General features: G+C 35.6%; 1 protein-coding gene across 1 annotated transcript in view; it reads left to right on the plus strand.

Annotated features, from left to right (window-relative positions):
• TRAK2 (trafficking kinesin protein 2) overlaps positions 1–16,269 on the plus strand; it is a 65,618-nt gene that overhangs the window by 24,082 nt on the left and 25,267 nt on the right. Inside the window, exons 2-3 of the mRNA XM_068544665.1 lie at positions 368–658; positions 6,838–7,032. Coding sequence (XP_068400766.1) covers positions 568–658; positions 6,838–7,032 — 286 coding nt within the window. The 5' untranslated portion in view covers positions 368–567. The remainder of the gene's footprint in view (positions 1–367; positions 659–6,837; positions 7,033–16,269) is intronic.

Consider the following 16,269-nt stretch of genomic DNA (forward strand, 5'->3'; position numbering starts at 1 on the left):
TGATAAGTTTTGACATATGTATATAGTTGTGAAGCCATCATCACAATCAAAATAATGAACATATTTATCATCCCCCAAACTTTCCTCCTGCCCCTTGGTCATCCCTCCCCAACCCCAGGCAACCACTGATCTGCTTTCTGTCACTATAGATAAGTTAACATTTTCTAGAATTTTATATAAATGGAATCATAAACTATGTGCTTTTTTTGTCTGACCCTTTCATCCAGTATATTATTTCGAGATTTATCCATGTGGTGTGTGTATCATTAGGAAAACATTCTTAATGACAGACATTCTGGGTAATTGGACTGCTGTTATTAATGAGCATGCTGAATTCTAAAGTCACTTGATGTGTTCTTTGTTTTAGGTCATGACCATCCAAGGAGTGATAATCACATGAGAGCACTCATTGCTCCAGATGTCATTTGACCATCAAAAAAAAAAATCTGTTTAAAAAAAAATATCCATTTGACCAGAACCTTTCTTTATTGAATGGCTTGATGGATTTCCTTTACTCTGATTCAAACCAAAGCTGTCCTGCTCAACCAAAACAAGAAAGGATCTTGCATGAGTCAATCCCAGAATGCCACTTCTACATCACCGATGGGTGAAGAAAACCTCATGAATATGAATCACAGAGACTCAGAGAGCATCACTGGTGAGTCCAGTTTAATAAATGAAGTGCTGTTGCTTACAGGATAAAATGCATATAAGACCCACCATGATGGAACTCAGCCTCTCTTTCCAGCCTGGTCTCCTCAGAGACCACTGAATTAACCTCTCCATCCCCAGGTCTCCTATCGCATTATCAAAATCTGCCTTGGGTGCTGTTCCTTGTCTACATCTGACTCCCTGTACCGTGTGAGCCCTGGTCAGTAGGAACTGCGTCATACTCATCTCCCTTATCTTGTCTTTCTATTCCTATCTTCCTGTCTCCGCAAGGACAGAGTTGCTTGTGGTTCTGTGCCCTGCAGTCACCTAACAACAGTATCTGGCACATAAGAGGCTCTCAGGACATATAGAGCATGCAAAAACAGGTACAGCCCCGTAAGTCCTTATCTGCAAGGCTAAATTTTAAAAACTCTGTACACCCAAAGTTTTTTCTAAACTTTGGTTCTAAAACTCACTGGTCCACAAAACCTGACCTGTCCAGTTAGTTCTAGACATCTCACTTAGTTGGAATACTTGTTTGCTGAAATTGTATTAATGTGTTTAAATATGGGATACTGCTACAAAACCAGTTGGAGGTGTTATATAACATACAGTAAATGCACAGTACTATTTTTCTAAAACTCCATAGAATCCTGCAACCCATCTAAACCTAAAGTTTTTCCCATTTTTTGTTCAGCTTTATTGAGATACCTGCATTAAGATACTATAAAATGCACCCATTTTAAGTGTACAGTTTGGTTCAGTATGGCCTGTGGGCCATAGTTTGCTGACGTCTGCACAACAACATCAACACTTGATAATGTCAGTGTTTTTGATTTTAACCATTCTAGTAGGTGTGTACTGGTACCTCTGTGTGGTTTCACTTTCTTTTTCCCTGATGACTAATGATGTTCAGTGTCTTTTCATGTGCTTATTGGCTATTTCTAGATATTTTGAGTTGTCTGTTTAAATCATTTGCCCATTTTTATATTTGTCTTACTACTGAATTGTAGTAAATATTCTTTATATATTCTGTGTAAATCCTTTGTTAGGTAAAGGGGTGCAAATATTTTCTCCCAGACCATGGCTCGCCTTTTCATCTTCTTAATGGTGTCTTTTGAAGAGCAAAAGTTTAAAATTTTGGTGGAGCCCAGTTTATCAGTTTTTGCTTTTATAGTTCATATTTTTTGTGTCATTTCTAAGAAATCTTTGCATACGTCAAGATCACAAAGACATTCTCCTTTGTTTTCTTTGAAGAGTTTTATAGTTTTTGCTTTTACATTTAGGTCAACAGTCCATTTTATAATTAATTTTGAATGTATAATGAAGTTAGGGTCCAGATTTTTTTTTCCCAGTTGAATGTTTAATTGTTCCTGCACCATTTGTTGAAAATATTATCTTTTACACTATTGAATTACCTTGGTAATTTCATTGAAAAAATCATTTGATTATGTATGTGTGGATCTATTCCTGGACTCTCCATTCTGTTTCTTTAATCCCTAAGTCTATCTTTACATAAATACCACAATGTTTTGATTACTGTAACTCTGTAGTAAATCTTGCAATCAGGTAGTATAATTTCTCCAAGTTTGCTCTTCTTTTTAAAAAATTATTTTGGCCATTCTAGACCTTTCACATTTCTATATAAATTTTAAAACCAGCTTGTCAATTTCTGCCAACAAAGATTAATGGAATTTTGAATGGAATTATATAGACTTTGTAGAGAATTGACATCTTAAGACTTTTGAGTCTTCTAATCCGTGAACATGATATATCTCTCCATTTATTTAGGTCTTCTTTAATTTCTCTTAATAGTATTTGTAGGTTTTATTACACAGGTCTTCCACATATTTTATTAAATTTAATCCTAAATTTTTAATTTTTTTCTGCTACTATAAATGACATTGTTCATTTAATTTTATTTTCCAGCTGTTTATTACTAGTATGGAGAAATGAAATTGATTCTTTATATATTGACTTTGTATTCTGCAACTTTGCTTAACTTAGTTTTATTAACTTTCTTGTAGATTCCTTAGCATTCGCTACATAAACCATAATGTCTGCAAATGGAGACAGTTTTACATATTCCTTTTCAATCTAGATGTGTTTTATTTCTTTTTCTTGCCCTTTGAATGGGACAGGATTTCAGTATATTTTTGAATAAAAGTGGTGGGAGCAAACATCCTTGCCAAAGTTCCAATATTAGGAGAGAAGTTGTGGTCTTTCACCAGAAGTTTTTTGAGAATGCCCTTTTTCAAATTGAGAAAGAGTCCTTCTCTTCCTAGTTGGATGAGAGGTTTTTGTCATGAATGGGTACTGAATTTTGTCAAATACCTATTTTCCATTACTGAGATGGTTTTTCTTTTTTAGTCCATTAGTGTGGTGAATTCTATTGATTTATATTTTAATTTTAAACCAGCTTTGCATTCCTGGGGAAAACTCTACTTGGTCATGATGTATTATCCTTCTTATATATTGTGGATTTGATTTACTAATGTTTTGTGTGTGTGTGTGTGTGTGTGTGTGTGTGTGTGTGTGTTTCCCATTCATTGGTTTGTACTCCTTTTTTTTGCAATGTCTTTGCTTGATTTTGGTATTAGGGCAATGCTGGCCTCATAAAATGAGTTGTGAAGTATTCCCTTCTCTATATTTGAAAGAGTTTTTGTAGAATTGGTATGATAACATTTTCCATCCTTTTGCTTTTAACTTATCTGAATATTTAAAGGACATCTATAGATAGTTTAAAGTCGGATCTTTTTTTCTTTTTTTTATCTAGTCTGACAATCTCTACTTTCTAATTGGTATGTTTAGACCATTTACATTTAACATAATTATCAGTTTAGTTGAGTCTACTGAACTCCTACTTGTTTTCTCTTTGTTCCATTTAAAAGTTTTTTCTTCCTTTTTTCCCCTCATTCCTTTCCTCTTTTGAGTTGTTCGTTTGCTGGTTTGTTTTTTAGGATTCCATTTTAATTCCACTATTGACCTAAGTAGCTATACCTCTCTTTTTTCTCAGTGGTTGCTCTGAGTTTGCAATATGCATTTTTAAATTTATCACAGTCTATCTTCAGATAATGTTATACTATTTCATAAAGTGACACACAGTATTCTTCCATTTCCCCCACCTTTGTATTATTCTTGCCATGCCTTTTACATTTACATATGTTATATACACAATTAATTGTTATTATTTTTGCTTTGAACAATTATAAGTTAAATACATTATGAGAATAAAAGGCTTATATATTTCCACACAGATTTACCATTTCTGTCACTTTTTATTTCTTTTTATAGATTGAACTTTCCATCTTATATCCTTTTTGCCTGAAGAACTTCAACATTTCTTGGAATATAGGTCAGCTGGCAATGACTAGTCAAAGTTTTTTGCTTGTCTGAAAAGTCTTTATTTCACCATTTTTAAAAGGTGTTTTCACTGGTGCAGAATTCTAAGTTGACTTTTTTATGCACTTTAATGACATTCCATTGTCATCTACCTTGCACTGCTTCTGATGAGATCATTTTTGTCTTTGTTCCCTCAAATGTAATGTGTCTTTTTCTCTCTCTGCTTTTAAGATTTTCTCTTTGGGTTTCTTTGTGTTTATCCTGCTTAGAGTCACTGGACTTCATTGAAATATGGATTTATAGTTTTAATTAAATTTGGAAGATTTTGACTGTTATTTCTTCAAATATCCTTGCTGCTCCCTCTTCTCTCCTCTTCTGTGACTCCAGTTGCATGTGTGTTAGACTGATTGTTATTGTGATGCAAGTCACTGACGCTCTGGTTTTTTTCCTAATCTTTTCTCATTTTAGTTTCCATTGCTATACCTTCAAGTCTACTGTTCTTTTCTTCTGGATAGTGTCTAATATGTTAATGTTATCCAGTGAATTTTTAAATTTAGATATTGTACTGTAGTTCTATTTGAATTTTATAAATATAAGAATACTTTCTGTTTCTCTTTTCATCAAATTCATGTTTTCCTTTTAAATCTTTGAGCATATTAATAATGGCTATTTCAAAATTGCTGTTTACTAATTTTATCATCTTTGTCTTTACTGGGCTTGTTTCTATTGATTTATTTTCCAACTGGTAATGGGTTACAAATTGCTTATTCTTTGAATATCTAGTAATTTTTTATCAAATGCTGAATATTTTGAATGTTATGTTGTTTGATGTTTGAATTTTCTTGTCTTATTTGAAAAACTGTTATATTTTGGCAGGTCCTCAAGTTACTTGCTGATAATATCAGTTCTTTTGAGGCTTGTTTTTAATCTTTGCTATCTAAGTCTCTATATCACAAGGCCATACTCTAGCATGTTTTATTCTAGCATGAATTTAACCCTACTACCAGTAGGCATGACACTTCTAGGATCTTTTGATTGTCCTAACTGTTCATGAGGTTTTTCTACTCTGGCTAGATGAAACTCAGGCCTTTCTTCGCTTTGTGTAGGAGAGTAACTTAATAAAGATATGAAGATGTAGAGGAAAATATGAGTGTAATGAGGGCAGACCACTTTTGAGGCCATATTCAAGAGAAACAAGAGGAGGCCTTGAACCTAAATGGAGGCAATGTAGCTAGAAAGAAGTGAGCATAAGGAAGGGACATTTGTAGGATAAAAATATTAAGACTGAACAATCAGGAAAGCAATAAATAGTACATTATCAAAAATATGGACGCAAATAAGATTTGCTCCGAAGGATGTTATTTGAATCTACTAAACCTTGATTGTGTACTCACTTTTAAAATTATTTTTTGGAAGTAGAGAATTGGTAATCTTGAATTTTCACAGAATTTTATTATTGCTTATTAAAAGAAAATTTCTAGGGAATAGTAGTTTTTTTAATGGATGTTACTTTTTTCTTCATTTTCATTATACCCTTGAATGCCTAAGAGTCTGTTTTTAGCTCTGCATGTATTTATAGTCAACTTCTCTTCCTGCAGATTTATAATGACAATCTGTATGTGATATATTTGTGGCAGGAAAAATTTGAATAGTCGCATAGAATTCATAGTAATATTATTTGGATGTATTTTCAGAGCTCTTATTTAAGAGATCTGCTAAGGGTTGAGAGGAGCTTCTTTAGATCCATATTTAAGGTTTTAAATGTACCTCATCTCTGTGATTTATACCTCATCTTTGTGGTTATGAAGCCACTGCTTGTCCTTCTGGGTGAATAGGATTGTCTGATATTGTCAGTCTCCTTGTACTTGATTTGATTAATGTCAGCCTCCTCACTGTTAAGATCAAGTAGTTGAAATTTACTCTTTTAAGGTATGTTTTCTTAAAATGAACTTTGTTGTTCTTTGCCAGAGTTAGAACATGTTTCTTTATGCCACCCCCAAAGGAAATACCAGATCTCTTTTAAAAATGAGAGGGTTGGTATGACATCCTGTATTTTCTCTATTTTAAGCTGTAGTATTTTAAGCATATTAAAAGAGATAAGTGTTTTTGTTTTTTTTTTTTTTTTTGTAAACTGCTAAATTTGGGAGGTGTTAAATGATGGGCAGCATTTGGAACAAGAAGCCAGGAGCAAACACATGAAGGTGGAGAAGCCCAAGCGTGTTCAGAGAAGTATAAGCGGGGGGAGTTAGAGGTGTGCAAGTGAGCGAGTAGTGATGTGAAAGGTATTCAAGACTTTAAATGTATCACATCTTCAGTAAGTGTTAATTTTTTTTATATCTAGCTTCTGTGAGAATGTAGTAAAATGTAATTTTTCCAGATTTTGAAGAATCCTCCCACGGAGTTCAATTCTGTTATTAAAGAACACGTAATTTTATTCCTTTTGAACTCCTTTTCTTCTGGTTGTTTTGTGTTGCCTTTTTTCCCCAAAGCATATAAGTTATTTGAGATCAGATCTCTTGTAAGCAGCACTAAATATATTGATAAGGAAGAGATAAGAAATTTTAAACTTTAAAAACATAGGTGTATTCCCTAAACAATATATTTTTAGATAGGATGCAATTAAAATTCATGGTAGTATTTTTCCTGTAGAAGTTCTCGTATTAAAGAAACCTAGAGAAAGACCAACTGTAGTACCAGGATACAGTAATAAAAATCATCGAGACATGGTATTGGCTAATGTTTCTTTGGTTATCCTACTTTGACAAAACTAATTTCACCGATTTTTCTCTGTAGCCTAGAAAATTGAAATATATTGGATTCATTTACATGGAATCTCCTCTTTAGATGTGTGCTCCAATGAAGATCTCCCTGAAGTCGAGCTGGTGAGCCTGCTAGAAGAACAGCTACCCCAGTATAAGCTAAGAGTGGACTCTCTCTTTCTATATGAAAATCAAGACTGGACTCAGTCCGCACGCCAGCAGCAACATGGATCTGATGCCCTCTCTCCAGTCCTTGCTGAAGAGACTTTCCGTTATATGAGTGAGTATTTTAGAGTTTGTCCATTGAACTAAAGATCATGAATATCTTGGTGTTGACTTTTAAAACATTTGACATCCCTAGCCATTGTTCAGTTTGTACCTACTTTAACTTGAACTGATTTAACAACATGAAGAGATGATTCTAATTGTGTTATGTCTGAATGCAGAAAGTTTATCATTCTTAAGACTCTGGGTGTCCAGGGTTGCAAGCATACTCAGAGGTTTCCATTTCTCTCATCTTTTACTTGATACTTTCTTCTAACTGTGTAGAAAAGGGAACTTAAAAAAAAAAAAAGTAGTGAAAGTATTTAAAATTTAATATGCCTTTATATTTCACAGCATTTATTATCCTAATACTTTAATATCTTGAGCCATCAGCTTTTTGACTCTTATCTACCCTACTAAACTGATGTAGTCACGGGAACTTGTCAAGTCATTAAGAAACAGAGTTCTTGGGTACATAAGTAGCTTTAATAATGCCAAGGAGAAATACGTGCACACTATATAGTAATCTTCATCATTTACTTAAGGATTCAGAGAATATTTCAGTGAGAAAGTAAGCCAAATTTGTCCTGAAAATAGGTCTGTTTTACACCCCACTCTTTAAAAATGACAAAATTAAATAGGACACTTTTTAAACTTTCAAGTATGGAGACCTTTTTTGCTTTTGACCTTATTCCAAAAATCTGCATTCAGGCTGAGCTTACTTTTTCAAAATTCATTCACTATAAAGATGTATGCATAGTAGCTGTTAGAATATATAATAATTCTATAAGTTTAATATTGATATATTTATAAAATTATTTTCATTTGAATTAGATATGAGATTGCATTAGGTCCTAGATATTGTCCCAGTGAGTGCTTCAGTGTTTTTAAAGATTCTAGCTGGAGAGTTATTGTTGTGAAATTCTCATTTTCATAGTAATCATTAACTTTTAATGGTACTTTCCTATAACCAGATTACCTACTGCTCAGAAAAAGAATTGTAAACATTGTTTAAACTTGAATTAGGAACTCAAATAAAACTGTATTTCTGTCCTCAACAATTCTTTTAAGTAGCTGAATATTAAATTAAGGCCCTTAAGGTTTTCTTTTTTTTTTTTTAACATCTTTATTGGAGTATAATTGCTTTACAATGGTGTGTCAGTTTCTGCTTTATAACAAAGTGAATCAGTTATACATATACATATGTTCCCATATCTCTTCCCTCTTGCATCTCCCTCCCTCCCGCCCTCCCTATCCCACACCTCTAGGAGGTCACAAAGCACAGAGCTGATCTCCCTGTGCTATGCGGTTGCTTCCCACTAGCTATCTATTTTATGTTTGGTAGTGTATATATGTCCATGCCACTCTCTCACCCTGTCACAGCTTACCCTTCCCCCTCCCCATATCCTCAAGTCCATTCTCTAGTAGGTCTGTGTCTTTATTCCCATCTTGCCACTAGGTTCTTCATGGCTTTTTTTTTTTTTCCTTAGATTCCATATATATGTGTTAGCAAACTGTATTTGTTTTTCTCTTTCTGACTTACTTCACTCTGCATGACAGACTCTAACTCCATCCACCTCACTACAAATAACTCAATTTCGTTTCCTTTAAGGGCTGAGTAATATTCCATTGCATATATGTGCCACATCTTCTTTATCCATTCATCCAATGATGGACACTTAGGTTGCTTCCATGTCCTGGCTATTGTAAATAGAGCTGCAATGAACATTTTGGTACATGACTCTTTTTGAATTATGATTTTCTCAGGATATATGCCCAGTAGTGGGATTGCTGGGTCGTATGGTAGTTCTATTTTTAGTTTTTTAAGGAACCTCCATACTGTTCTCCATAGTGGCTGTATCAATTTACATTCCCACCAACAGTGCAAGAGTGTTCCCTTTTCTCCACACCCTCTCCAGCATTTCTTGTTTCTAGATTTTTTGATGATGGCCATTCTGACCAGTGTGAGATATCTCATTGTAGTTTTGATTTGCATTTCTCTAATGATTAATGATGTTGAGCATTCTTTCATGTGTTTGTTGGCAATCTGTATATCTTCTTTGGAGAAATGTCTATTTAGGTCTTCTGCCCATTTTTGGATTGGGTTGTTTGTTTTTTTGTTATTGAGCTGCATGAGCTGCTTGTAAATCTTGTAGATTAATCCTTTGTCAGTTGCTTCATTTGCAAATATTTTCTCCCATTCTGAGGGTTGTCTTTTGGTCTTGTTTTTGGTTTCCTTTGCTGTGCAAAAGCTTTTAACCGTAAGGTTTTCTTAACTTTCTAGTTTGAGAAGTTACTTGCTTGAGATTTTCTAGAAAATGCTTTTTAAAAGGAACACTTTTTTATTTCCATTTCCCTTTGTTCCCTGAGTTTTTAGATTTGTGAGAAAATTTCAAACTGAAATTTCATCGGGATAAATTTAGTTTGTCATTATTTTGATAAAGCGGCACAGAAAGTGCCCTTTAGTTTACATGTTCTTTGTCCTATATGCCGCTGGAGGGCACAGTGAGGGAGACTAGCTAGAAAGATGTCTTAGATCATGATTTAATGGAGTTACTTTAAAGATGAATTTTAAATAAAAAGACTGGAAAATAAAAGGTAAACAGATTCTAAAATACTTGGTTTATAGGACTTTACATAAACAAACCGTAGGGTTCAAGGGAGCAATTTAAAACTTGAGATTAGTAGGATGTTACAAGATCCATACTTCCAGGATCTGGAAAAGTGTCCTATTCCTTTCATCTAATGGTACTGTTTTCACTTCAACAATTTGAAAATTAAACTATATATGATACACCTAATATCATGAAGCAAAGAAGCTAGGATCATCATTCGTTCACTGATACTTTATCTCTGTACTGTACTTTAATTTCACCATTATTTTAAAAGTATCAATTCTTTGGGTTAACAGTTCACTCAAATATAAATAAACTTCATTATGAATTTCTATCTTATAAATGTAAAAGATAAGTGATTTACTTTGTTTAGCAAATTGACCAAGATTTTAAAATCATGGGGACTTCTCTGGTGGCACAGTGGTTAAGACTCCTCCTGCCAATGCAGGGGACAAGGGTTCGATCCCTGGTCCAGGAAGATCCCACATGCCACGGAGCGACTAAGCCCGTGCACCACAACTACTGAGCCCTTGTGCTGCAACTACTGAAGCCTGTGCACCTAGAGACCGTGCTCTGCAACAAGAGAAGCCACCGCAAAGAGAAGCCTGTGCACCGCAACGAGGAGTAGCCCCCGCTCACCACAACTAGAGAAAGCCTGCACACAGCAACAAAAATCCAACGCAGCCAAAACTAAATAAAAATTAAAAAAAAAAAAAAGAACTTTAAAAAGCATGATACAAACCATTCTCTTTCCCTTTCCCACAGTTTTCTATCCCCTTGAGATGTCAAGATTTGTGGTTTAGAATAGTTACTACAGACCCTGGCAAGCCATCCTAGGGTTCAGCTCCCTGGTGCTGTTTCAGCCCCTTCTTATCCTGACTTACCTCACATGCCAGTAGATACTCATGCTCATTAAAATGAATTATAACAGCTAATAAAAAGAGGTGGCACAGGCAGAGGCACTTTCTCTCTTATATAACACAAAGAAATTGAAAGAGCCATGAGAAGAAAATAAAGAAATTTGGAAGGAAACATGGGCAAGGTTTTGGGATGGGACCCTATCTCACATGAATAAAAGGACACTGGTGGTTCTTTGAAGCCCCTACCAAACCAGAAAGAGATTGCTCTCAAGTGTTTTATTTTAAAAGTAAACAATGGGTGGGTCCAAAAATGTAATTCCCTCCTAGTCCCTGCCTTACACACACAAAGTTTAAGATACTCAAAGAATGTTCTGCGTGCAGGGTTTTCTTAATTTTATTGAGAGAGCCCCACAGTGACATGGGGCAAGCAGTGCGATCCGATCACACTGTGACAGAAAGTACCATTTGTTCGTGTGAAGGCTAAAAATAGAAACCTGATCTGCCTTTCAGGGTGTTTTTTATTTGGGAGTAAGGGATCACCTGTACCACTTCCTAATGCATAAGAAAAAGGGGGGTGGTTATATAAGCTGTAATTAAGGCATCAGTATCACTTGGTACTTGTTAGAAACACAGATCCTTGTGCTACCATCCCAGATCTACTGATTCAGAAACTCTGGGAGTGGGGCCCGTCTGTTTTAACAAGTCCTCCTGATGGTACTGGTGCACACTCAGATTTGAGAACCACTGATCTAAAGCTTTGTCACCAAAGCCATATGGCCATTTCACAGTGACATTAATTGGAGAATTTAAGGAATTAGGGAGGGTGTAGAATTTTGCAGAGAAATAGATTGTAGAAATTATTACTTCTGGTTGGTAGTTATACTTTTCCCCAACTCTGCCCTTGAAAATCATTAACCTGTACTGGCAAGAAAGGAAATACAACAGATAATGTTCAGGAAGCATTAACCATAAGTCAAGTTGTAGAGGTTAGCGGATTTATAATTCCTCGCAACCAGTTCCACAGAAGAATTAAGCCATATGCCCTAAGACATCTATTATAGAATGAATTACCTTATCACCTCTACATTATGTACTAGGTAGGTTTTATTTATCGGAGAATTGAGAACATTGTCACTCAAAGCATTATCTATGGGGCTTAATTGTCCCCTGGAACCCTGTTGAGAAACGCTGTCCTAGACGGTATATATGACCAGCCTCCTTTTTGTTCTGCCTCAGTTCTTTTGAAGGCAGTTTTTTGTATTGGAGAAATGTTCTCTGTATTATAGTAGCAAGAACCACTTCTTTGGGGTTAAAACCTCAAGACCTGTCTGTAGTTATTAGGAGCTATTCTAGCTTTTACTCTGCCATGTGAACTGTGTGTTTCATTTTTGGTTTTTGTTGTTTTGCTTTTGTTTTTTGGTGTGGGAGGTTTGGAGAGTGATGAAAGATTAGAAGTCTTTTAAAAATTAGGTAATTGTGGTAAAAACTCTAGACTTTGAAAAAGGACATATGAAAGAACTATTCAAGAACCATCTCATATAAATAACAGGGATATCAAAATGGATTAACATTGGCATTTTCCATCCTGAAAATGATTGGGGGATGGTTGATGTGAAATTATGCAGATATAACATAGAGTAAGAATTAGTGAAGTGCTTATATATATCTCCCCCTGTTTTTTCAGGAATATTAGATTCTCCAAATATTAAACAAAAATGTTGAACATTAACTAACAACCTTCAGAAACCAAAAATATTCTGTACAAATGTTTATTTTCTCCCTGATATATAATTTGTTCTTAGAGAGTTAGAAAGTTCATGTCTGGAAACAAGCAAGGAGCATTGGTAATTTCTGTACCATTTAACATATTTTATTTTAACCTCTGAGAACTGAAGGGAAAATAGGATTTGATAGAATTACAATAAAGTCAGCCTGCTTGGCCCTGAATTCTTGGTTACAGAATTACAGTGAAGGAATAGTCTATCGCTTTGGAAGCATTTAATCACAATGCCTAAATACCAAGAGAATACTTAAGAGCTTTGCCCTGAGTACTTTTGGAATCATCCCAAGCAGCCTATCTTTATCAGGAATATTGTGTTAAAGAAGAGAAGACAGAACTGATTAGGCTGCAGAGAGGAATCCTTTGTGTTCCTCTATGCTTTGTGTTCCTCTATCAATTGAGCAACTCGGTGCAGTTGAGGTGGCCCAGCCTTTGGGGCTTGGTGGTCTATAGACTGTTTCACTTAAAACATAAGAATTGGAGAATTCGGGTTGCATTATCTAACTTCTTTGCCATAATAAATATTTAAGCATTTGAAAATTCATTTTTCCTTTTTGAAACCTCTTAACAAGAGCTGCTACTTTTTGATTGCAAAGATAACATTTGTTCTTCATGGAAAATTAGCAAAAAACTGAACAGAAAACAACAGATCAACCATAACCCCTACTCAGAGATAACCACTATTAACATTTTGATTTATAGCCTTCCAGCCTCTCTTGTGTATAGACATGTATAGATATACCAATACGTTAAAAACAAAAATGGTACCTATGTTGTTTTATAACTTGTGTTTACAGATAAATAGTCTAATATTTCAAAAGATAAAAGCCTTTTGATCTTGGTGGGACTGTGGTAGAAACAGCAACATGGTGCAAAGAGCCCATTCCCATCACTGAGAATGAGCAGACCCAAGTTTTTTCTTATGACCTTGTGAGACAGGAGTTATCACCTCATTATTATTATCTTGGCTTTGCCACTAATAGTTTGCTTTGCCGTCTTGGACATGTCACATAATTCCTCTTAGTCAAGGTTCCTCATATAAGAAAATGAGATCATTAAACTAGGTAACTTCTTAAGGTTCAGCTTTAAATTGTCAGACTATGACAGATGGTAAGCATTTATGGGAAATATATTTTAGTTTCTCCTCACTAAAACATCTCTTTCATCATGTGTGACTGGTACCTCACAGCGTTTTATTACACCCTTAATTTACTGGTTTGACTTCAGATTAAATTTTCCACTTCATCTTCAACTCTTTCTTGTCAGTTGTATAATATAAGCCATGTCATTTACTTTTTATTTTTTATTTTTTTAAGTATTTATTTATTTATTTATGGCTGTGTTGGGTCTTCGTTTCTGCGCGAGGGCTTCCTCCAGTTGCGGCAAGCGGGGGCCACTCCTCATCGCGGTGCGCGGGCCTCTCACTGTCGCAGCCTCTCTTGTTGCGGAGCACAGGCTCCAGACGCGCAGGCTCAGTAATTGTGGCTCATGGGCCCAGCCGCGCCGCGGCATGTGGGATCTTCCCAGACCAGGGCTCGAACCCGTGTCCCATGCATTGGCAGGCAGACTCTCAACCACTGCGCCACCAGGGAAGCCCTCATTTACTTTTTAAATTAGTTGTATAAAAACTTTTTAACTGAGTCTCCAGGGTTGCTGGTTCTTGCTTTGAGTGTTAACCCTGGATCAGTAGTTTTCATCCCTAGCTTCACATCAGAACATCTGGCATATTTTACATACTACCTGTGCCCTGGACTTCCTCCAAATGCATTAAATTAGAATCGGGAGTTGAGACCCACTGCCCTGCATTACATTTGTTTTTGCAACAATTGGCTAGTTTTCTGTAGTTTAGAGTGTAGATATATAGACTTGATTTTTTTCCCGTGTATTATTGAGACGAGCAGTAGAAGAGACCACACACTGTTAGTATCTGCCTTAATTTTTAATCCTTTGTTCCTGCTATGCTACCAAGTTAAATTGTGAAGATTCCTGGCCCAAAAGCCTATTTCCCTTATCCCTGAGTTAAATTATAGTTTAATTTATACTTATAAATAAAAATCCTCTACTTGTAAATAAAAATTCTTTTGGAGTAAAAATGTTTCTCTCTAGTGTGTTTGTTTTTATTGTTGTTGTTTTTAGTTTTCTTATTTTCAATTTAAAACTTTTTCAGCTATCTCCTAACACTATCAGCCCAGCACTTTGTTTTACTTTTAGCTAGAAGTGAGACTATCATTAGTAATTAAGCTCTGGGTAATTCCTAGTTTCATATTTTTAATTTTTATTTTTTTATATTTATTTATTTTTATTTATTTTATTTTTTTTGGTTGCGCCGGGTCTTAGTTGCAGCAGGCAGGCTCCTTAGTTGTGGCTCACGGGCTCCTTAGTTGCAGCTCGCTGGCTCCTTAGTTGCAGCTCGCTGGCTCCTTAGTTGCAGCACATGTGCTCCTTAGTTGTGTCACATGTGCTCCTTAGTTGTGGCCAGCGGGCTCCTTAGTTGCTCATGCACATGGGATCTAGTTCCCTGACCAGGGATCGAACCTGCGTCCCCTGCATTGGAAGGCAGATTCTTAACCACTGCGCCACCAGGCAAGTCCCAATTCCCAGTTTCATTTTAAGCAGTGGTGCTAAGAAGAAAAATTAAAAGCTCAGATTAAAGTAAAATCTATCTAATGGTGTCTTTTGAGCAACCTTAAGTGTTAAGATGGGACTAAAGAAGTATAGATGACTTAAATCATAGTTTCTGCTGCCAACTCAGTGCATTATTTACAGAGAATTTTAAATCAGGGCTGTTTCATACATACCAGTTGTGTTTAAAGAGTATAGCTATAAATAGTTATATGATACTTAGCAGTTTACTAAATACTACTTAGTAGATTATCATATTTGAACCTCCTAGTGACCTTGTGAGAGGTTATCATCTTCATATTATAAATGTGGAATCTGAATCTCAGAAGGGGTAAGTGACTTGTTCAAGCTCACTCAAATATGTGAATTCAGCTTTTCTGCTTCAAACCTCTGATTTTTCACACTTCAAGGCAAACTAATTTTAAAATCAGTCTAAGTCAAACACAAGTCTGTTTCATGTAATGCACTCCAAAGTCAAAAGATCCCTCTTTTATTATGCATCATTAGCTTAAAAAGGTATTGCTTATTGTGACTGTGGAATCATTAGGATCATATCTGTTCTTTTCTTTGGAGCTAAATTAGTCAAGTGCAGTTCCTGAATTTATGGAGTGCCAGAAATAATGGGTTTGAGTTATGCAAGGAATACTATAGTATACAGTTTAGTTTATAGCAAAGACCTACATATGGTGAAGCTTATCATAAAGAAAAAGGGGTTTTAATTAAGCTAAAAAGTGTTACGGTTCATAATAGAATTATAAGAAGTCCTACAAGTCCTATTCCTTGTTTATTGATATTAGCTCACGTGACAGGTGATCATAGATGTTCAAGATAATCACAACAGAATTCTAATTAAATTCCTTTATACATAACTCCTTTTGAACTCGCCCCTCAGTAACTTTAATTTAGATTAGGATGTAAAACAATTGGTGATTCAATTCATTCTCCAGGCCCACATTCTCTAGTGTGAGTGAACCAAAGTTCCAATCTTATTTTTTTAATTAATTAATTTATTTATTTATTTTTGGCTGCATTGGGTCTTCGTTGCTGCACGCAGGCTTCCTCTAGTTGTGGCGAGCGGGGGCTACTCTTCATTGTACACAGGCTTATTGCGGTGGCTTCTCGTTGCAGAGCATGGGCTCTAGGCGCATGGGCTTTAGTAGTTGTGGCACACAGGCTTAGTTGCTCTGCGGCATGTGGGCTCTTCCTGGACCAGAGCTTGAACCCATGTCCCCTGCATTGACAGGCAGATTCTTAACCACTGCGTTACCAGGGAAGTCCCCAAAGTTCCAGTCTCACCAAGGGAAGAGGAGACAGTCAGGAGGTAGCTGCCTTGTGATCATTTGATACTTTCTTAATTTATTGTATGATATACATTT

This window comes from Eschrichtius robustus, chromosome 5 (assembly GCF_028021215.1).
Source record: "Eschrichtius robustus isolate mEscRob2 chromosome 5, mEscRob2.pri, whole genome shotgun sequence".
Lineage (NCBI taxonomy): Eukaryota > Metazoa > Chordata > Mammalia > Artiodactyla > Eschrichtiidae > Eschrichtius > Eschrichtius robustus.